The 23,392-nt window shown below is 40.3% G+C and overlaps 1 protein-coding gene across 1 annotated transcript in view; it reads right to left on the bottom strand.

Moving 5' to 3' along the window:
• LOC103241501 (ceruloplasmin-like) overlaps positions 1 to 23,392 on the bottom strand; it is a 52,212-nt gene that overhangs the window by 3,973 nt on the left and 24,847 nt on the right. The window contains exons 12-17 of the mRNA XM_008008754.3: positions 21,994 to 22,201; positions 21,055 to 21,194; positions 19,367 to 19,495; positions 17,666 to 17,772; positions 16,279 to 16,480; positions 13,410 to 13,549 (exon numbers count right to left, since the gene is read on the bottom strand). Of these exons, the coding sequence (XP_008006945.3) occupies positions 13,410 to 13,549; positions 16,279 to 16,480; positions 17,666 to 17,772; positions 19,367 to 19,495; positions 21,055 to 21,194; positions 21,994 to 22,201 (926 nt within the window). The remainder of the gene's footprint in view (positions 1 to 13,409; positions 13,550 to 16,278; positions 16,481 to 17,665; positions 17,773 to 19,366; positions 19,496 to 21,054; positions 21,195 to 21,993; positions 22,202 to 23,392) is intronic.

The raw sequence follows: 23,392 nt of genomic DNA, 5'->3' as shown, positions 1-23,392 counted from the left end.
TGTAGAGAACAGTATGAAAAAAAAATTTAACTACAAATTGACAATGTCCAAACCATCAGTAAATATGGAAAATATACCTAGAGCCCTGGCACCCAAGCAGACTGTAGCTTTAGGGACCAAGCTGTGACTGGCTGGCTTGTCCCAGAACTCGGTTAGTAACCACAGAGGGCTGCTTCACTGCCCTGGGAGTTTCAGGGAATAGAGCCCAGTGTCTGCATAGATGCTGGTGTGATAGCATTCTGCCTCAAGGTGGGAGGCTAGATATATCCTGCAATGGGTTTAGAGTGAGTGGTTAAAGTTGAGAGCCGGTGATACTAGGCTCTGTGATATAAATAGGATTATACTTAAGGGAGGCGGTTTTGTGAAGCACTAAAGAGTTCAGACTCTAGAGTGAGAGCCAGGGTTTAAATCCAACTTCTATCACTTCCTGCTTCTAGGAAAGTTCCCTATTTTGTTAATGCTTCATATAATTTCCCTGCAATTGTCCCTGAAAAACAATTCTGATTTCCTTTCAGTTCCATGCAACACTTAGCATGGTTCTAGGTATGTCAGAGGCATTTGCTGGACTGAACTATTATATTTGACAAAATCAGATAATCTGTAAAACATGATGACCAGATTTTAAATATCTCTTTTGGCCCAATTTTTTTTTTTTTTTTTTTTTTTTTTTTGACAGAGTTTCACTCTATAGCCCAGGCTAGAGTGTAGCAGCGTGATCTTAGCTCACTGCAACCTCCACCTCCTGGGTTCAAGTGATTCTCCTGCCTCAGCCTCCTAAGTAACTGGGACTACAGGCGCCCGCCACCACGCATGACTAATTTTTTGTATTTTTAGTAGAGATGGGGTTTCACCGTGTTAGTCAGGATGGTCTCGATATCCTGACCTTGTGATCTGCCCACCTTGGCCTCCCAAAGTGCTGGGATTACAGGCGTGAGCCACCACACCCGGCCCTTTTTTGGCCCAATTTTAAAAGTCTTTAATATAAACACTTATGAAATGAGTAATCCTAATATGTAGGCTTTTGCTTTAAAAAAAATGGGGAGTGTAGATGAAAGTGTAGTGAGTTCACGGTGATTAGATTTGGGTAATAGGGGTTTGTTACATTATTCTGTTTATTATATAAAATTCTCCATAATAAAGAGTTTTTATGCCAAAAATAAATTTAAGAGGAATAAATTTGTTCATTAAATGGTGGGAAATAAAGCAGCACACCAATAAGGCTTTGTGCAAACCAAGAGGTGCTTGCTTATCTAATTTATTTATACAATAAACACTGCATTAAAGAAGCTATTAACATAATACATCGGGAATTCAGGAAAGCTTTATCTGAAACTTTTATCTGTGTGGAAAAGGTGAACTGTACTAATGCCTAGTGGTTGGATTAAATGTCTAAGGTGTGAAACACAGAGAATATAATTGATCCTAAATTATACATTAATGTTTACATAAGGAATTAGGATGAAGAAATAAAAAGCTCTTTAAGTAAACATTAATGAATGATACAAACTTGGAAACTGAAAGAGGAAGGATAAAATTTAAAATACTTATCATAAAGAAATGATGAGTCAAAAGTGGTCATGATAACAATTGTAAAGAAGTATGGGGGAGGGGCCAAGATGGTTGATTAGAAGCAGCTGTAGTCTGCAGCGCTCGTGGAGAGGAATGAAAGAAGCAAGTGAATTCAGCAACTTCAACTGGAATATCCAGGTTCTTGCACTGGGACTGACTAGGCAAACCACTCAGATCCATGGAGAATGAAGAAAAGCAGGGTGTAGCGACAGCCCATGTGGGAGTGGCATGGAGCCAAAGGAACTCCCAACCCCAGCTAAAGAAAGTGGTAAGTGGTTGTGTGACACCACCCAGGAAACCATGCTTCTCCCATGGATCTTTGCAACCTGAGGATTAGGAGATCCCCTCATGAGCCCATGCCACCAGGGCTTTGGCCCCATACACAAAACTGTATGGACTCAGCAGAGCAGCCATGGAGTCACACACAGAGACCCAGAAGTTTTATATACTCCAGCCCCAGGAATCCTGGCAAGTCAGGAGATCCATCCATACATTCCCCTAGAAAGGGGGCTGAATCCAAGGAGCCAAGCAGCATTGTTCTGCAAGCCCCAATTCCATGGCACCTCACAAGTTAAGACCCACTGGCTTGGAATTCCAGGCAGCCAATGGCAACAGGTTGGAAACTGCCTGGGACAGCATAGAATTCCTAGGGGGAAGGACAACCACCATCTCTGTGGTTCAGTCAACTCAGCTATTTCAGCCTGTGAACTCTGGAAAGCCCAGGCAATCCGGATGAGGAGGGGTCCCCTACAACATAGCACAGTCACTGTGCCAGGTCATGCATGGCCAAACTGCTTCTTTAAGTGGAACCCTGATCCATTCCTGCTACTGGGCGAGGACTCCCTGCAGGGGTTTCAGCAACTGGTTTCAGCCAGGGTTATACAGACAGAACTCTGACCTCTCCCTGAGACAGAACTCCCAGGGAAATGGGCAGCTGCCATCTCTGCAGTTCAGTTGACTCAGCCATTCCACCCTGCTGGCTCTGAAGAGTCCAGGAAGGGTCCCCAGCAACGCAACACTCCTGCCCTACCAAAAAGCAGCCAGACGGCTGCTTTAAGCAAGTCCCTGAACCTGTTCCTCCTGACTGGGCAAGACCTCCCAACAGGGATCTCCAGACACCTCCTACAAGAGCATTCGGGCCAGCAACAGGTTAGTACCCCTCTGGGATGGAGCTTCCAGTGGAAGTATCAGGCTGCCATCTTTGCTGTTTTGCAGTCTTCACTGTTGATACCTCCAGGTACAGGAAAAACCAAGGCAACTAGGGTCTGGAGCAGACCCCCAGCAAACCACAGCAGCCCTATGGAAAAGTGTCCTGACTGTTAAAAATAAACAAAGAAAACAAAGAGAAAACAACGACACGAGACCCCTTAAAAGCCTCATTCAAGGGTCAGCAACCTCAAAGATCAAAGGTAAATAAGCCCACAAAGATGAGAAAAAATCAACGTGAAAATGCTGAACACTCAAAAAGCCAGAGTGCCTCTTCTACTCCAAATGACCACAACACCTCTCCAAAAAGGGCACAGAACTGGGCTGAGGCTGAGTTGGCTGAATTGACAAAAGTAGGCTTCAGAAGGTGGGTAATAACAAACTTCACTGAGCTAAAGGTCCATGTTGTAACCCAATGCAAAGACACTAAGAATCATGATAAAACAATACTGGAGCTGATAACCAGCATAGCCAGTTTAGAGAGGAACATAACTGACCTGATGGAGCTGAAAAACAACACGAGAACTTCACAATGCAATCACAAGTAACAATAGTACAATAGACCAAATGGAGGAAAGACTCTCAAAGCTTGAAGAGTATCTTTCTGAAATAAGACAGGCAGACAAGAAGAGAGAAAAAAGAATAAAAAGGAATGAATAAAACTTTTGAGAAATATGGGATTATATAAAAAGACTGAACCTATGACTGATTGGGGTACCCGAAAGAGATGGGGAGAATGGAACCAAATTGGAAAACATTCTTCAGGATATCATCCAGAACTTTCCCAACCTAGTAAGACAGGCCAACATTCAAATTCTGGAAATACAGAGAACCCCAGTAAGATACTCCATGAGAAGATCAACCGAAGACACAAAATCATCAAATTCTCCAAGATTGAAATGAAAGAAAAAATGTTAAGGGCAGCCAGAGAGAAAGGCCAGGTCACCTACAAAGGGAAGCCCATCAGACTAACAGTGGACTTCTCAGTGGAAACCCTATAAGCCAGAAGAGATCAGCGACCAATATTCAACATTCTTTTTTTTTTTTTTTTTTTAATTTATTTATTATTATTAAACTTCAAGTTGTAGGGTACATGTGCACAACGTGCAGGTTTGCTACATATGTATACTTGTGCCATGTTGGTGTGCTGCACCCATCAACTCGTCATTTACATAAGGTATAACTCCCAATGCAATCCCTCCCCCCTCCCCCCTCCCCATGATAGGCCCCGGTGTGTGATGTTCCCCTTCCCGAGTCCAAGTGATCTCATTGTTCAGTTCCCGCCTATGAGTGAGAACATGCGGTGTTTGGTTTTCTGTTCTTGTGATAGTTTGCTGAGAATGATGGTTTCCAGCTGCATCCATGTCCCTACAAAGGACACAAACTCATCCTTTTTTATGGCTGCATAGTATTCCATGGTGTATATGTGCCACATTTTCTTAATCCAATCTGTCACTGATGGACATTTGGGTTGATTCCAAGTCTTTGCTATTGTGAATAGTGCTGCAATAAACATACGTGTGCATGTGTCTTTATAGCAGCATAATTTATAATCCTTTGGGTATATACCTAGTAATGGGATGGCTGGGTCATATGGTACATCTAGTTCTAGATCCTTGAGGAATCGCCATACTGTTTTCCATAATGGTTGAACTAGTTTACAATCCCACCAACAGTGTAAAAGTGTTCCTATTTCTCCACATCCTCTCCAGCACCTGTTGTTTCCTGACTTTTGAATGATCGCCATTCTAACTGGTGTGAGATGGTATCTCATTGTGGTTTTGATTTGCATTTCTCTGATGGCCAGTGATGATGAGCATTTTTTCATGTGTCTGTTGGCTGTATGAATGTCTTCTTTTGAGAAATGTCTGTTCATATCCTTTGCCCACTTTTTGATGGGGTTGTTTGTTTTTTTTCTTGTAAATTTGTTTGAGTTCTTTGTAGGTTCTGGATATTAGCCCTTTGTCAGATGAGTAGATTGCAAAAATTTTCTCCCATTCTGTAGGTTTCCTGTTCACTCTGATGGTAGTTTCTTTTGCTGTGCAGAAGCTCTTTAGTTTAATGAGATCCCATTTGTCAATTTTGGCTTTTGCTGCCGTTGCTTTTGGTGTTTTAGACATGAAGTCTTTGCCCATGCCTATGTCCTGAATGGTACTACCTAGGTTTTCCTCTAGGATTTTTATGGTATTAGGTCTAACATTTAAGTCTCTAATCCATCTTGAATGAATTTTCGTATACGGAGTAAGGAAAGGATCCAGTTTCAGCTTTCTACTTATGGCTAGCCAATTTTCCCAGCACCATTTATTAAATAGGGAATCCTTTCCCCATTTCTTGTTTCTCTCAGGTTTGTCAAAGATCAGATGGCTGTAGATGTGTGGTATTATTTCTGAGGACTCTGTTCTGATCCATTGGTCTATATCTCTGTTTTGGTACCAGTACCATGCTGTTTTGGTTACTGTAGCCTTGTAGTATAGTTTGAAGTCAGGTAGCGTGATGCCTCCAGCTTTGTTCTTTTGACTTAGGATTGTCTCGGAGATGCGGGCTCTTTTTTGGTTCCATATGAACTTTAAAGCAGTTTTTTCCAATTCTGTGAAGAAGCTCATTGGTAGCTTGATGGGGATGGCATTGAATCTATAAATTACCTTGGGCAGTATGGCCATTTTCACGATATTGATTCTTCCTATCCATGAGCATGGTATGTTCTTCCATTTGTTTGTGTCCTCTTTTATTTCACTGAGCAGTGGTTTGTAGTTCTCCTTGAAGAGGTCCTTTACATCCCTTGTAAGTTGGATTCCTAGGTATTTTATTCTCTTTGAAGCAATTGTGAATGGAAGTTCATTCCTGATTTGGCTCTCTGTTTGTCACTGGTGTATAAGAATGCTTGTGATTTTTGCACATTAATTTTGTATCCTGAGACTTTGCTGAAGTTGCTTATCAGCTTAAGGAGATTTTGGGCTGAGACAATGGGGTTTTCTAAATATACAATCATGTCGTCTGCAAACAGGGACAATTTGACTTTTTCTTTTCCTAACTGAATCCCCTTGATTTCTTTCTCTTGCCTGATTGCCCTAGCCAGAACTTCCAACACTATGTTGAATAGGAGTGGTGAGAGAGGGCATCCCTGTCTTGTGCCAGTTTTCAAAGGGAATTTTTCCAGTTTTTGCCCATTCAGTATGATATTGGCTGTGGGTTTGTCATAAATAGCTCTTATTATTTTGAGGTACGTTCCATCAATACCGAATTTATTGAGCGTTTTTAGCATGAAGGGCTGTTGAATTTTGTCAAAAGCCTTTTCTGCATCTATTGAGATAATGATGTGGTTCTTGTCTTTGGTTCTGTTTATATGCTGGATTATGTTTATTGATTCACATATGTTGAACCAGCCTTGCATCCCAGGGATGAAGCCCACTTGATCATGGTGGATAAGCTTTTTGATGTGCTGCTGAATCCGGTTTGCCAGTATTTTATTGAGGATTTTTGCATCGATGTTCATCAGGGATATTGGTCTAAAATTCTCTTTTTTTGTTGTGTCTCTGCCAGGCTTTGGTATCAGGATGATGTTGGCCTCATAAAATGAGTTAGGGAGGATTCCCTCTTTTTCTATTGATTGGAATAGTTTCAGAAGGAATGGTACCAGCTCCTCCTTGTACCTCTGGTAGAATTCAGCTGTGAATCCATCTGGTCCTGGACTTTTTTTGGTTGGTAGGCTATTAATTACTGCCTCAATTTCAGAGCCTACTATTGGTCTATTCAGGGATTCAACTTCTTCCTGGTTTAGTCTTGGAAGAGTGTAAGTGTCCAGGAAATTATCCATTTCTTCTGGATTTTCCAGTTTATTTGCGTAGAGGTGTTTATAGTATTCTCTGATGATAGTTTGTATTTCTGTGGGGTCGGTGGTGATATCCCCTTTATCATTTTTAATTGTGTCGATTTGATTCTTCTCTCTTTTCTTCTTTATTAGTCTTGCTAGTGGTCTGTCAATTTTGTTGATCTTTTCAAAAAACCAACTCTGGATTCATTGATTTTTTGGAGGGTTTTTTGTGTCTCTATCTCCTTCAGTTCTGCTCTGATCTTAGTTATTTCTTGCCTTCTGCTAGCTTTCGAATGTGTTTGCTCTTGCTTCTCTAGTTCTTTTAATTGCGATGTTAGAGTGTCAATTTTAGATCTTTCCTGCTTTCTCTTGTGGGCATTTAGTGCTATAGATTTCCCTCTACACACTGCTTTAAATGTGTCCCAGAGATTCTGGTATGTTGTATCTTTGTTCTCATTGGTTTCAAAGAACATCTTTATTTCTGCCTTCATTTCTTTATGTACCCAGTAGTCATTCAGGAGCAGGTTGTTCAGTTTCCATGTAGTTGAGCGGTTTTGATTGAGTTTCTTAGTCCTGAGTTCTAATTTGATTGCACTGTGGTCTGAGAGACAGTTTGTTATAATTTTTGTTCTTGTACATTTGCTGAGGAGTGCTTTACTTCCAATTACGTGGTCAATTTTGGAGTAAGTACGATGTGGTGCTGAGAAGAATGTATATTCTGTTGATTTGGGGTGGAGAGTTCTATAGATGTCTATTAGGTCTGCTTGCTGCAGAGATGAGTTCAATTCCTGGATATCCTTGTTAACTTTCTGTCTTGTTGATCTGTCTAATGTTGACAGTGGAGTGTTGAAGTCTCCCATTATTATTGTATGGGAGTCTAAGTCTCTTTGTAAGTCTCTAAGGACTTGCTTTATGAATCTGGGTGCTCCTGTATTGGGTGCATATATATTTAGGATAGTTAGCTCTTCCTGTTGAATTGATCCCTTTACCATTATGTAATGGCCTTCTTTGTCTCTTTTGATCTTTGATGGTTTAAAGTCTGTTTTATCAGAGACTAGTATTGCAACCCCCGCTTTTTTTTGTTCTCCATTTGCTTGGTAAATCTTCCTCCATCCCTTTATTTTGAGCCTATGTATGTCTCTGCGTGTGAGATGGGTCTCCTGAATACAGCAGACTGATGGGTCTTGACTCTTTATCCAGTTTGCCAGTCTGTGTCTTTTAATTGGAGCATTTAGTCCATTTACATTTAAGGTTAAGATTGTTATGTGTGAACTTGATCCTGCCATTATGATATTAACTGGTTATTTTGCTCGTTAGTTGATGCAGTTTCTTCCTAGCCTTGATGGTCTTTACATTTTGGCATGTTTTTGCAATGGCTGGTACCGGTTGTTCCTTTCCATGTGTAGTGCTTCCTTCAGGGTCTCTTGTAAGGCAGGCCTAGTGGTGACAAAATCTCTAAGCATTTGCTTATCTGTAAAGGATTTTATTTCTCCTTCACTTATGAAACTTAGTTTGGCTGGATATAAAATTCTGGGTTTAAAATTCTTTTCTTTAAGAATGTTGAATATTGACCCCCACTCTCTTCTGGCTTGAAGAGTTTCTGCCGAGAGATCTGCTGTTAGTCTGATGGGCTTCCCTTTGTGGGTAACCCGACCTTTCTCTCTGGCTGCCCTTAAGATTTTTTCCTTCATTTCAACTTTGGTGAATCTGGCAATTATGTGTCTTGGAGTTGCTCTTCTCGAGGAGTATCTTTGTGGTGTTCTCTGTATTTCCTGGATTTGAATGTTGGCCTGCCCTACTAGGTTGGGGAAGTTCTCCTGGCTGATATCCTGAAGAGTGTTTTCCAACTTGGTTCCATTTTCCCCCTCACTTTCAGGCACCCCAATCAGACGTAGATTTGGTCTTTTTACATAATCCCATACTTCTTGCAGGCTTTGTTCATTTCTTTTTCTTCTTTTTTCTTTTGGTTTCTCTTCTCGCTTCATTTCATTCATTTGATCCTCCATCGCTGACATTCTTTCTTCCAGTTGATCGAGTCGGTTACTGAAGCTTGTGCATTTGTCACGTATTTCTCGTGCCATGGTTTTCGTCTCTTTCATTTCGTTTGTGAGCTTCTCTGCATTAATTACTCTAGCCATCAATTCTTCCACTTTTTTTTCAAGATTTTTAGTTTCTTTGCGCTGGGTACGTAATTCCTCCTTTAGCTCTGAGAAATTTGATGGACTGAAGCCTTCTTCTCTCATGTCGTCAAAGTCATTCTCCGTCCAGCTTTGATCCGTTGCTGGCGATGAGCTGCGCTCCTTTGCCTGGGGAGATGCGCTCTTATTTTTTGAATTTCCAGCTTTTCTGCCCTGCTTTTTCCCCATCTTTGTGGTTTTATCTGCCTCTGGTCTTTGATGATGGTGATGTACTGATGGGGTTTTGGTGTAGGTGTCCTTCCTGTTTGATAGCTTTCCTTCTAACAGTCAGGATCCTCAGCTGTAGGTTGTAGCTGTAGGAGATTGCTTGAGGTCCACTCCAGACCCTGTTTGCCTGGGTATCAGCAGCAGAGGCTGCAGAAGATAGAATATTTCTGAACAGCGAGTGTACCTGTCTGATTCTTGCTTTGGAATCTTCCTCTCAGGGGTGTACTCCACCCTGTGAGGTGTGGGGTGTCAGACTGCCCCTAGTGGGGGATGTCTCCCAGTTAGGCTACTCAGGGGTCAGGGACCCACTTGAGCAGGGAGTCTGTCCCTTCTCAGATCTCAACCTCCGTGTTGGGAGATCCACTGCTCTCTTCAAAGCTGTCAGACAGAGTCGTTTGCGTCTGCAGAGCTGCTGCGTTTGTTATTGTTTACTGTGCCCTGTCCCCAGAGGTGGAGTCTACAGAGACAGGCAGGTTTCCTTGAGCTGCTGTGAGCTCCACCCAGTTGGAGCTTCCCAGCAGCTTTGTTTACCTACTTAAGCCTCAGCAATGGCGGGCGCCCCTCCCCCAGCCTCGCTGCTGCCTTGCCGGTAGATCACAGACTGCTGTGCTAGCAATGAGGGAGGCTCCGTGGGTGTGGGACCCTCCCGGCCAGGTGTGGGATATGATCTCCTGGTGTGCCTGTTTGCTTAAAGCACAGTATTGGGGTGGGAGTTACCCAATTTTCCAGGTGTTGTGTGTCTCAGTTCCCCTGGCTAGGAAAAGGGATTCCCTTCCCCCTTGCGCTTTCCAGGTGAGGCAATGCCTCGCCCTGCTTCAGCTCTTGCTGGTCGGGCTGCAGCAGCTGACCAGCACCGATCGTCTGGCACTCCCCAGTGAGATGAACCCAGTACCTCAGTTGAAAATGCAGAAATCACCGGTCTTCTGTGTCGCTCGCGCTGGGAGTTGGAGACTGGAGCTGTTCCTATTCGGCCATCTTGCTCCGCCCCTCAACATTCTTAAAGAAAAGAATTTCCAACCCAGAATTTCATATCTGGCCAAACTAAGCTTCTGCATAAGTGAAGGAAAAATAAGATTCTTTTCAGACAAGCAAATGCAGAAGGAACTTGTCACCACCACCCTGCTTTGCAAGAGCTCCAGAAGGAAGCATTAAATATGGAAAGACAAAACCATTACCAGCCACTATAAAACCACAGTGAAGTACAGAGACCAGTGACACTATGAAGCAACCATATAGTGGTTTATGAAGCAGCCACATAAACAAGTCTGCAAAATAACTAGCTAGCATTATGATGACAGGATCAAATTCACACACTAATCTTAAATGTAAATGGGCTGAATGGCCCAGTTAAGAGACACAGAATAGCAAGCTGGATAAAGAACCAAGACCCATCTGTATGCTGTCTTCAAGAGAGCCATCTCACATGCAGTGACACCCATAGGCTTGAGATAAAAGGATGGAGGAAAATTTAGCAAGCAAATGGAAAACAGAAAAAAGCAATTCTAGTTTCTGACAAAACAGACTTTAAACCAACAAAAATAAAACAAGACAAAGAAGGGGATTACATAATGGTAAAATGTTCAATTCAACAAGAAGCACTAACTCTCCTAAATATATATGTGTCCAATACAGAGCACCCAGATTCATCATGCAAGTCCTCAGAGACCTACAACAAGACTTAGACTTCCACACAATAATAGTGGGAGACTTTAACACCCCCTCCTAACAATATTAGACAGACCATGAAGACAGAAACTTAACAAAGATATTCAAGACCTGAACTCAGCTCTGGATCAAGCAGACCTGACAGATATCTACAGAACTCTCCACACAAAAACAAAAGAATATACATTCTTCTCATCACCACATGGTACTTAACTCTAAAATTGATCACATAATCAGAAGTAAAACACTCCTTAGCAAATGCAAAAATAATTAAAACCACAGCAGTCACTCAGACCACAGCATGATCAAATTAGAAATCCATTTTAAGAAATTCATTCCAAACCAGTCGGGCATGGTGGCTCATGCCTGTAATCCCAGCACTTTGGGAGGCCAAGGTGGGCAGATCATGAGGTCAGGAGATCCAGACCATCCTGGCTAACACAGTGAAACCCCGTCTCTACTAAAAATACAAAAAAATTAGACAGGTGTAGTGGCAGGCACCTGTAGTCCCAGCTATTCAGGAGGTTGAGGCAGGAGAATGGCATGAACCTGAGAGGCGGAGCTTGCAGTGAGCCGAGATCATGCCACTGCACTCCGGCCTGAGCGACAGAGCGAGACTCCATCTCAAAAAAAAAGTACCAGACTCTTGTAAGTTCATTCTCTCCTGGATCAGGAAAAAGACCTGGAAAGGGAAGAGGATTCTCTGCAGAATGCAGATTTTCCCCATAACAGTTAGATTTGCAGGGCTGTTTCAAAAAATGTCAAAGAAATATATTTTAGGGTAAAATACTTTGATTTCCTAATTTAGGGCCTGCTAACTGTCATGTTGGTATCTTATTACTACAAAGAGTCTGTTCTTTCAGTCTTCAGGTCTTCATGTTAATATTAATGCTGGTCAGCTAAGAATGAATTCCAAAGGGTGGAGAGTATAATGAGGCATATCCAACCCTCACTTCCCATCGTGGCCTGAATTAGTTCTTCAGGTTAACTTAGGAATACACTTGGTCTAGAGGATACTTAGAATTTTATTCAATTTTTCAATTGTTTGGGGGGCTTAGAATTTTATTTTTGGTTTACAGTGAGGATTGGTCACCAGAAAGACCAGGGCAGGATTAGAGGATTGGGACTTTCAGCCGCATCCCCTAACCTCTGGGGAGGGAAGAGAGGCTGAAGGTTAAGTTAATCACCAATGGCCAATCATCTAATCAATCATGCCTGTGTAATGAAGCCTCAATAAAAACCCAAATGGACAGGATTCAGAGAGGCTCCAGATAGCCAAACATGTGGTTCCTGGAGGGTAGCTCACCTGGAGAGGGGATAGAAGCCACATGTGCTCCTCCCATACCTTACCCTAGCATCTCTTCACCTGGTATTCATTAATACACTTTCTAATATCCTTTTGATAAACCAGTAAATGTAAGCAAGTATTTCCCTTCATTCTGTAAGTCATTCTAGGGAATTAATTGAATTCAAGGAGGGGGTCATAGGAATCCCAATTTATAGCCTGCTGCACAGAAGCATATGAAAACAACCTAGAGCTTATGATTGGCATTGGAAGTGGGGGCAGCCTTGTAGAACTGAGCTCTCAACCGGGGGGTCTGACGCTGTATCAAGGTAGATAGTGTCAAAATTGAATTGGAGGACACCTAGCTGGTGTCCAATGAGGAACTGATTGATTGGTTGCAGAGGGAGGGAAATCTCCACACACTTATTTGTGACCAGAGATCAAAGAAGTCTTCTGTGTAACTGATTTTGAGTGAAAGAATAGGAAATTCACTTTGATATGGTTTTTATTCCTATATTCTCAGAATCACCTTAATCAAGTTCTTAAACTTAGCCTCAGCAATATGAGGACCTATTGCCATCATGTACCTCTTGATGTGATGCATGGGGAGCATACAACATCACCTTTGTGGTGTTCTAGGCAAATTTGTTAAACATGGATCCAATCATGAGGAAACTATCAGGTCAATGTAGAATATGGAACATTCTACAAAACAACTGGCCTGGACCCTTCAAAAATGAAATGTTATGAGGGAGGAATTTTTTTAAAAGGCAAGGGGATCTCTTCAGATTTTAGGAACTGTATGGCAATGGCAAACAAATGCTATGTATGCGTCTTGATCAGGTCCTAGGTTTAAAAAAAAACCAAAAAGCAGCTATATGGAGCATTTTTAGGACGACTTGGGACATTTGAATGGATTATACATTAGACTATATTATTGAATTAATGTTAATTTGGGGGTGTGATCATTTTATTGTAGTTGGGGTGAAGGCTATCTTTATTCTTAGGGATGATTCAGTATTTAGGGGTAAAGAGTCATAAGGTTTGCAACGTACTTTGAATTGCATTCAGAAAAAAACATAGAAGAGAAAGCTAATGTGGCAAAATGCATATGAGCATTCAGAGTATTTTTCTTTATGTTACTGAGGGCATAAAAAACATTTTTTTAAGTTGGGATAGAAAGTGAAAAACTAGAAATGACTATAAAAGTCTTATTTATCTATTAACTAATAATAGATTAGAGTGAGAATCTCTTTCTTTGGTCGGCATTTCATTCTTTGGTCAGCATTTATCAAGTGTCCATGGGATATAAAGAGCTAAATTATAATTATTTTCTTGTACCTGATATAGATGATATGGATCAAATTTCTGACTTGGTCATTTTCTTTCCAGCCCTGTTATCCTGCCATACTACTCCATAACTGGTTTACAAGGCCTCACAGTATATGGACCCATTGAAGGCTCTTACCTTGTATTCATAGCTATGGCCATGAAAGTGAACGGTGTGCACATCAGCTTCATTTCCCATGCCAATCAGATACCAATTCACTACATCCCCAACGTGAAATGTTAGACCTTGGTTATTTCCGAAGAGTCTTCCATTAATTGCTGTGGGTGGCAGGGAAAGGCACAGTTTATTATATTCAACAAGGATTTAAAATAATGTGGGCTTTTTAAAAATAACCACTTTATAAAAGCATAATCATCCTTATAGAAAATATCATGAATGTTTTCAGAAGCAATGGGGATTTTAAAGCCAGCCTGAGGAAGCTGTTAAATGTGACCAAGACATCCATTCATGGATGTGTCTAATTCTAAGGAGTTTATTTTGCCCAAGGAAATGAGGCACTGACTTTGTGTTAACACAATCGGGTTGAATTTGACTATTTCACAGCTAAGCATACTTATATTGGTGAATTGTGTATTTAAAATTATCACAAGAGGCTTAGAATATCAGGAATGGCCAGGCACGGTGGCTCATGCTTTTAATCTTAGCACTTTGGGAGGCTGAGGCAAGACAATCACTTGAGTTCAGGAGTTCAAGAACAGCCTGGGCAACATAGTGAGACCCTGCCTCCATAAAAGACAAAGAAAAATATTTAGAGTGTGCATTCTTATTTAGCTGCCCTAAGTCAAACTTCTGTGATCTGCCACTTGTATGTCTGGAATGGCCATTTGTGAGGTCCAGGCCCCCTCTTATCCTCTATAGGTGTGGTCTCCAAAGGGTAATGTAAATAAAATATGAAGATTATACACACACACATACACACACACACACATACATACACACATACACACACACATATCCTCTTTTTACTTTGCTATTTTGTGTGCATTTTTAAAATGTATAAAATGCATTGGTACAGTGGTGCAAGTATATAATTTGTAACTAATATATCTATGGAGGCTAAACTCTAATGCTTTCAGCTGATGGAGGGATGTAATAGAAGAAACTAGAAGACACTGCTCTAGACTAGTGCTTCTCACACTTTAACGTGAATATGGCCTGGGGATTTTGTTAAAATTCAGATTCTGACTTAGGTCTGTGAAGCCTGAAATTCTGTATTTCTAGCAAGCTCCCAAATGATGCTCATGCTGCTGGTCCTTGGGCCATACTTGGAGTACAATTGCCCAGGTGAGTGCCAGAGTTATTCCTAAAATCTATCCCCACCAATCCCTAGCTCAGTATACTTGGTGCTTTAGTACAGTGGTTCTCTCCAGGAGGTGATTTTGTTCTGCAGGAGACATTTGGTAATGCCTAGAAATATTTTTGGTTGTCATAACTTGTGGGGAGCTGCTACTGGCATCCAGTAGGTGGAGGATATAGATGCTGATAAACATCTACAATGCACTGGATAACTCCATACAACAAAGAGTTATTTAACCTAAAAGGTCAGGAAGTTAAGAAACTCTGGTTTAGATTAAGTCTAAATTCTTAACAAGGTGTTTGAGGTCTTCCACAATTCTGTTGGCTCTTTCTTCCCAAGTGCTATGTGACTTAGATCACATTCTTCCATCTACCCAGAATGTCATTTCCCTCCTTTTCCAAGTGGACAGACTCCTATGCAACCTTAAAAAATCAACTTGAATGTCTCTTCCCTATCATGAAGCCTTTCCAAATCTTCCAAATAAGGATTTAAAGCACTGCACTGTGTTTAAATTCCCATGACAGCATCCCACCCCGTGTCATACTCCTTGGATTGTCGCAAGTCTGGCGTCCCTTAGACTGTAAACAACATGAGGGCAGATGACCCATATTATGGGCCTTTGTATCTCTTTAGGGCCTTGCAAGGTGCTTTGTGCCCTCTATGACACTTATTAAAAAGACTATTGGTAAAATGGATGTCACCCTTGAATTAACTTTAAATTTACATATATTTCTAAAAAAGAAAAAAAAAAAAAACCTTAGAAGTGGGAAATCACTATATTTGAATTTGCCTTAGTTAAGGATCTTTTACCCAGTCATATCTCTGAGCCCCCTCAGCTGAGCGGCTTAAGACCAGAAGTTTCCCTGGCTAAGAAAGTAAGTGAGATTGTTTATGTGCTTTCTATTGGAATAATTGTCTTGTTACTGTGATTCTAGATGGGGGGAGGTCATCTAGATGTACCTACATGCATCTAGTCACAGTCAACTCATAAAATAATTTTGGTTGATGAGCATGAAGTTTTCAAAACTTCTGCCTGTGAAGGTAATGTGATGGAAGGGTGGGTGGGACCATGTTCACTTTGGTTTGCCCCAAGCCCCACCTCTCCCTGTGTTCATCCAGGCAAAATACTTAGAAAATTATGGTAGTAAGGCCTTCCTGAAATGACAGCTGATGTTCCTGGTTTTACATTGTCTGCATAGCTCTAGAAAGCATGAGCATTTGCTGTGCTGGCTATGTCAGTAGTCTGTGGCATATGGGCAAGGCCCAACACACTGCCTCTGTTACTGCAGCCCATGAGCTAAGAATGGTTTTAAAATTTCTAAATCGTTGAAAAAAAAGGTAAATAATATTATTTCTTGACATGGTATATGAGATAAAAATTTCAGCATCCATAAATGAAGTTTTTGGCTCTCAGTCACTTTCATTTGCTTTCCTATTGTCTATGACCACTTTCGTTCTACAGTGGCAGAGTAGAGTATGGCTTATGACAGAGACCATGTGGCCTGCAAGCCTAACTTCTTTACTATCTGGCCCTTGCAGAAAAAATTTGCCGACCTCTGGTCTACATGATCTATACCAGTCCAATGTAGTTGAATTCTATAAACTGTGCTGAGTGAGGCCCTTTCATCTGTTTCATTTGTGCAGAGCAGCCTGTGGGTTACCATTGGTGAGTCAGTGAGTGAATGTTACCATGCATGTGGTTGCTGAGTTGAAAATTATCATCTTCCTTGTCCACTTTGTTTGGCTCTGAAGCATAGGTGTTGATATTGTCTTCAAAGTACCAGGATTCATTCTCATCGAAAACCATGAAGTGGAGAACACGGTGAACTATGTTGGGGCTGATGTCTTTGCGGCATACAATCAGAGGGCCTACCAGTCCACTGTAAAGGTCCTGAGGAGGCAAAGCAAGATCATTCACTGTGGCCACAACTAACATTTTCCCTCACAAAATAAAAGAGGTAGATTCAAGTTTTAGTTTTTAATGAGGTCAGATCCTGAGTTTTTAATTATCAGGATTCTGAGAGTGAGGAACAAAATGTTTGACATGCTCAATGCTTGATTGAAGAAAAATTGTAACCTCATTCATTAGAGTTGAAGTCTAAAGAGAACACCAGACCTCTGAAAGGGATTTTAGATACATTTTTCAGTGGATTTAGCTCTATTTTTGACATTTTAATAAAAAAAGAATTTTGGTTTTAATTAGAATTCCTGGCATTGAAGTTGGTTGGCAGGAAGTCTAAAGGAGTTAGTCCCTTCACCTTTGTGCTTTTGCCCCTGCAGCAAATTTTAGTTGAGAGTCTTCATTTTGTTTTTGAATTAAATCTCTGTGTAGATTCTTGTTCCAGACAGAGTGGGCCAAGATAAGAGTTCAAACAGAACACTTGCACTGTTTTTTTTTAGTGCAAATAAACCTGAACCCTATAATTGAGGGTTTTAAATATAAACACACACATACACCCGCTACATACACACACACACAATATGTATATATTCATTTCTTATTAATCAGAATTATACCATTCTTCATTATTACTATTGTTACTATTATTATTATTATTTAGAGACCGAATCTTGCTGTGTCACCTAGGCAATAGTGTGACCATAGCTCAGCATAATCTTGAACTCCTGGACTCAAGCGATCCTCCTATCTCAGCCTCCCATAGCTAGGACTACAGCACGTGCCACTGTGCCTGGCTAATTTTAAAATTTTTTGTATAGATATCAGCCACCACATCCAACTGAATTTTAAAATTCTTTACAGTATGTTGTTTTCTGTAATTCAAATACTATTCAGTGGAACAAAGTATAGTCTATTGTTGTATAATTAGTTATATTTTTCAACTCACAGTGAGATTATGCAACGAATTATAAACTTAAGTAACCATAATGTAATAATTTATTTTGCTTTTGAAAAACGCAGACCCACGTAGGAATAAAAGCTGAACAGTAGTTAACTTACTTAATAGAAAGTTACACAGAACTAAGATTTTTAAGAACAATGATAAACACCTTCTTTCTTCCATTATAATTTCTAAGAGGAGATAGGATAAGAACTCTTATTTGATTTAAACTTTACCTTAGCCACAGATACAGTTGAATAGTAAAACCAAGGTATGCACTCAAAGTCCAGTGAGGTAGGACCAGTTCTATCAGGTATCTGCCAATTATATATTTGAATCTCTCCTGAAATAGACAAATGAAGTGTATTTAAATAGAGCTTTTAAAATCAGACTTCTTTATGGAGAACCAGACGATGAGCAAACACTAAAGCTATAAAAATAGTAGGCAGCATAGTCCTAGCTTTCACTTCTGGTTTCACTTCTTGCTTTCTGATCTTAGTCAATGTGGCAATTACTCAACGTGACAAAGCCTTGAATCCCAGCTCTGAACCTTCCAATGTGTGGATCACATGTACTTCCTCCCTGCCCTCAAGGCTGTGCATATTAGTCCTATTGGATCTTAATTCTATATTCTTGCAGTAAAGTTCTTTTGCTCCCTCCCCACCATAATCCTGTGTCTCCCACTTCCAAAGCTCCATGGGAGTTACAGTCCTGTGACATTAACCAACCCTAACCCCAGCTCCCAAATCTGTAACAATCTACTTAGCACTAACCCTTGCCTTCCAGTACACCACACAATGCCTGGCATATAGCAGGTAGAGTACTCAGAAGTGTTTGTGGAATGCATGTAGTAGATCCTTTCCTAACTAATCAGAACAGAGGGCTGACTTGCAAACTCCCTTAATACGAGACTCAACAGACCATAAGACTGTTTTTAAAAACAAAAAGAAATATTTTGCCCACCATCAAAGTCTATCATCAGTCCCTCTGCTTTACACATCATTTCTTTCTGAATTTGGCTTTCATTGATACTCTTAATTTCCAAAACTACTTGTTTTGGTGAGCAACTATAGTGGACATTCTAGGACACCCCTAGATCCCCAATCAAGAATGAAGAACATTTCACTCCTGCAGGTGTCAGCCTGCTTTAGAGAGAGACTTGGCTGAAGAAAGCCACCTTGCTCAAGATTGCATCTAATAACTGCTGCAGGGACATAACAGCCCAGCTCTGTCACTCCAGCTTAGGACAGCTGAGGGTCACCCTATCATCAGAGCGGGGTTGACTGTGACTTCTGTTGAGGCTGCATCTCTGCTCAACCTCACTCCCTGTCCAATCCTACTCATTTCTCATTCTTTCCATATTAGCTGATTCCAAGAGCACTATCTACACACAAATCCTCATATCAGAGTCTGCTTAATGGGCATTTTTTATTAAAAAATATGAATGTTCTTCTGAGTTAATTATGTTGAATGGCACGCTGTGTAGCAGTGATTCCATTTCATGGAAATGTTAATACATGGGGTCCATCATTTCCTCTTATTGACTCAATCCTCCCCTACTTTCTCACATATTACATCTTGTACTCAACTCCTACCTTAGCACCTTAGTTGGAGAGATTGAATATAGTATAAGAATACCTGGCAGCTGGACAGGTAAAGAGGTGGAAGGGAGGGTGGATCTAGAGGATAAATTGATACACCAGGGAGGTGGTCCCTGAAGACCAAACCTTCACTTCACAGTTTTGCTCATGGTGCCCCAATCGGGAAGTAAACTTGACTTGCAGAAGGAACTTCCCCGCCAAATGCTTTCTTCAGGCCCATCTTACTAGTCCACTGGTCTCTCTCATCTGGAACTGCACCCATATATTTAAAAGAACATTAGCCTCATAGTCCTGCATAAAAGCTTTGGAGATTTTTTTTTCTCCCAGAGTAATTACCTGGCTGAGTTGGAACAACAGTGGAATTATTTGTTTTCACTCCATGAGCATGAATAGAATACGGTCTTGAGGCTTTATTTTTAAAGATAATTTGAATTTTTTGACCAGGGTTGAGCAATATTAATGGACCTAGGGAATATAAAAAGGAATATGTCTGGATAATTGTTATTTATTTTAAATTATGAGTCATCTGTCTTCTTAAGTATTTACACAGTGACTTGTTCTTATCCTTTTACTTAACATGCAGCCAAATGAAATAAAAACATTTAACAAGTAGATCACTGCTGATTTATGAGACATGATTTTTGCCTGAAATTTTTAAATCATTTAGAATTTTGTGAGTTTTTGTTTTGTCTTGTTTTTGCCAGAAAACTTATTTTAATGAACATCGGTTTATGCCTAGGAAAACATACAATTTAAAGATGAAACCCTTTCTATTCTTTGTTGACCAATCTCAAATTTCAAGGCTTTTATTCTCTTGCTCCTTATTCTACTGGAGGATTGCAAGGAGCTGCAAGGCCCGTTTATTGACCCAAAGTGATTTTCTCTCTTACAGACTAAAAACCTTCATTTTACTCTCTCTCCCTTTCATCCTAAGCCAAGAACTACAGGTATAAAATTAATTTTAAATCTTCTTTCTATTTGGAAGCAGATTGAATCAGTGGCTCTGAAAACTTCTGAAACACAGGTGGTTTTGAGATGAGATAAGCAGCAAGAACTCTGCAAACCTGTGCTACAATTACTAAAATTAGAGCCCTGAAGATGCCTGCTGGAGGCTAAATGCTAGCTAAAGACAGGGTCTCTTTGCTCCCTGTGACCATTTCACCTCCCCAAACAATATGCATGTTTTTTCTTTTTAATAAGTGTTTTCCTTTTTGCATACACAATGATAGAACCTTGAGGGTCAGATTGCATTATTTCTCTACATGCATTCAGCCAGAATCCTAGAGAAAACAAACATCCTGTGGCTACTAAAGATAGGAGCCCACTCAAAAGCAGCAGCAACAGGATAGCATAGGCTTCCCTCCAAAGAGGCTTCCCTCCAAAGAGGCTTCCCTCCAGGGCTCACAAAGAGACAAGCTCTAGAGGCTCACGGAGAGCCAAGAGGAGCAAAAGTTCCTCTTCATCAGCATGTAAATCCATCTCCTCAGAGTCCCACATCATAAAATAACCTCTAACATACACATAGATATTAAGACTGAAACAGGAGTTGGTCGTGTGGAAATGTCGCATGTGGGCACCTGGGGTGACTCAGAGGTTTCCTAGTTGATCTATCAAGGGTGGAAGAAAGAGTTGTAATTTCCTCACTCAGACAGAAGACACTTCAATTTACATAAAGAAGTTCCTTTCCTCACTATACTAGGGTCCCCTGGACTTTGTTTTAATTTTATTGAAATAATCCCTAAATGCTACTTCTAAACTCCTTTCTAGAATTTTTTAATTCCGAGAGCAAGAATCCAGGTAATCTGACACTGAGCACATTACTTTTCCACATTCTCCTTATTTTTTAGGAAACAACACTTGAATCATTTTTTTCCCCAGTGAAAATGCCTATCAGCAAACGAATTAGAATTACAGGAACTTTCCTCTTTCAAAGTAGAGGTTGACAACGGCCTCCATGCGTACAACAATTTCTAATGGCTGAGGACAAGAAAAACTCGAAAACCAATCGTATGGCATATCAATACCTAGTATATCGAGATGTTTTTCATCTTCATTCCTTTTTGTTTGATTTGTGAACGTGTCATCATCATATTGACGATATAAGACTTTCTTGTATTTGGACCCAAGAAGTGTTCCACTTTTATCCACAAACATGCTCGTTTGGCTTTAAGAAAATAAGAGCAAAAACAAAAAAAACCCACAAAGTTAGTTAATTTAACCATTAATTTAGACAAAGAACTCATATGGAAGAACTTCTTATATCTGGAAGCGGTTTTACCTAGAAATGTAAGTCATCTTTTTAAAATATATATTAATTCTAGCAAGATAGTTATTCACTCTACATTTTAAAGCATATTTTCTGGATAAAATTTAGTTTTTATAAATAAATAGTAAGAGAGAAAAACCAGAAAAAGAAATCAAATTGTACAAAAAGAGAAAAATGGGTGTCTTTAATTTGAAGTTCTCAGAAGAACAGAGGTAGAAGAAAATGAAGACAAAAGAAAAACCTGACAGATTGTAAATACCGAAAGTAGCTGAAGTTATGTTACTATTCCTGTGGTGAGATCAGACAGTAACATATGTCCAGGAAGGATGCAAGAAGTGAAAAGACAGGCAGGAAGAAATAAAGCCCATAAGTAAGTTATATAGATATTTAGAAAGATTTGAAGCCCTTTGCAATTGAATATGTCACACACACGCACACACACACACACAAATTTTGAAGTGATTTATAATTGAGACTATCCTAAACACACAAATATCACACCCATATACCCATTATGCACACCTATACCATAACAAACACAAGTAAATATACCACACACACCCACTATACCAAACACAAATAAATACAACATGGACACAGACACAGACACACACAGACAGACTGAAAGGAAAGACAGGAAGACTCAGAAAGAACCCTTAGAACGCTTCCCATTTAGAGACTGGAGCTATCACCATACTTCTCTCTTTGTAAGCGGTGGAGTTCATTCTCCCACTTTCTGCTAGGAGAATAATCCCATTCCATTTCCTCGGCTGCAATGTAAATAATTTTCTCCTCCTGGTATTGTGTTTGATCAGGGTTTGGCTTCCCACATTGCCTCACGTGATATTTATGTTTCATGCCTCCTAGATTGTGTTTTATTGTTATGCAAACCAAATCAAAAGTTCCTGCAGACGAATAAGAAAGGAATGGTTAAAGCTTTGCCTTCAGATTTCTTTCCTCTGTAAAATTATTCATAAGCTGCAACCCTCAAAAGAAGTATAGTAAAATCATTCATTCATTCTTTCATTAATTCAACAAATATTTATTGATCACCTTCTTTGTGTCAGACGTATTTCTAGGCATTCAGGAAACATCAGAGAACAAAATAGTTAAAAATTCTTGCTCTCAGAGTTCATATTGCAAGGTGTTGTGGAGACAGACAAGAAACATGTTAAGCAACTTGTATGTATGCTGGAAGGTGATAAGAGCTATGATTAAAGAAAAAAAGGAAAACAGCATAAGGAGGACTGAGAATTCTGGTTCTGTGTTGGGAAGGGCTCAAGAGAGCAGTGAGCAATATCATGGGTAAGTAGGGTAGGCCTCGATGAGAGGGTGATATCTGGGCAAAAATGAGGTGGGTCTGGAGGAAAAGTGTAAAAGTGTGTTCTCTCTAGGCAGAAGAAACAGGTAGCAAAGGCCCCAGGCCAGGAGTCTGTTTGGTGTGTATGAAGACCACCCAAGAGGCCAGTGTGTCTGGAGGGAGGGAGCAAGGGTGAGAGTACTAGTGAGCGGAGGGCCAGGTCGTGGAGCCCTTGTGGGCCACTGAATGAATACATGATAGCTTTCACTGAGTGAAATGGAGAGCCACTGTGGGATTTTAAGTCAATGAAGGATATAAGGACAGTCTAGCAGCTGTGCTGAGAATAGACTGGCGTGTACAATGGTGGAAGAAACGGGATCTGTTGAGAGGCTATCAAAAATAATCGATGAGAGATGATGGCTTTGATTAGAGTGGTAGGTAGCAGAGGAGGGAGTGAAAAAAAGTTGAATACATTAAAAATACATTAAAAATCCAAAACAATGACAAAAACGAAAACAAACCACCATAACAAAAAAAACTCTAGCCTGATTCCGACCAGAACATTCCACCTGAATTCCAGTTTTCTTTCTTTTACCTTGGTAATTTTAGGCCCACCACGTGCTGACACTGCTTCTTGACGAATGCTTTTTTCAACTCTACATATTTCTGTTGTTGCTGTGACTTTTGTTGAGGGTAAGGTTTAAGAAGATGTACGAGAAAGCAAAACCTTCAGACTCAGAGGGTTTGAGAAAAAGAATTTGTTTAAAACGAAATAATCCCTGTATAAGCTCTAACA

The sequence above is a fragment of the Chlorocebus sabaeus genome, chromosome 15 (assembly GCF_047675955.1).
Source record: "Chlorocebus sabaeus isolate Y175 chromosome 15, mChlSab1.0.hap1, whole genome shotgun sequence".
NCBI classification, from domain to species: domain Eukaryota; kingdom Metazoa; phylum Chordata; class Mammalia; order Primates; family Cercopithecidae; genus Chlorocebus; species Chlorocebus sabaeus.
This window is presented reverse-complemented; position numbering and strand designations above follow the sequence as displayed.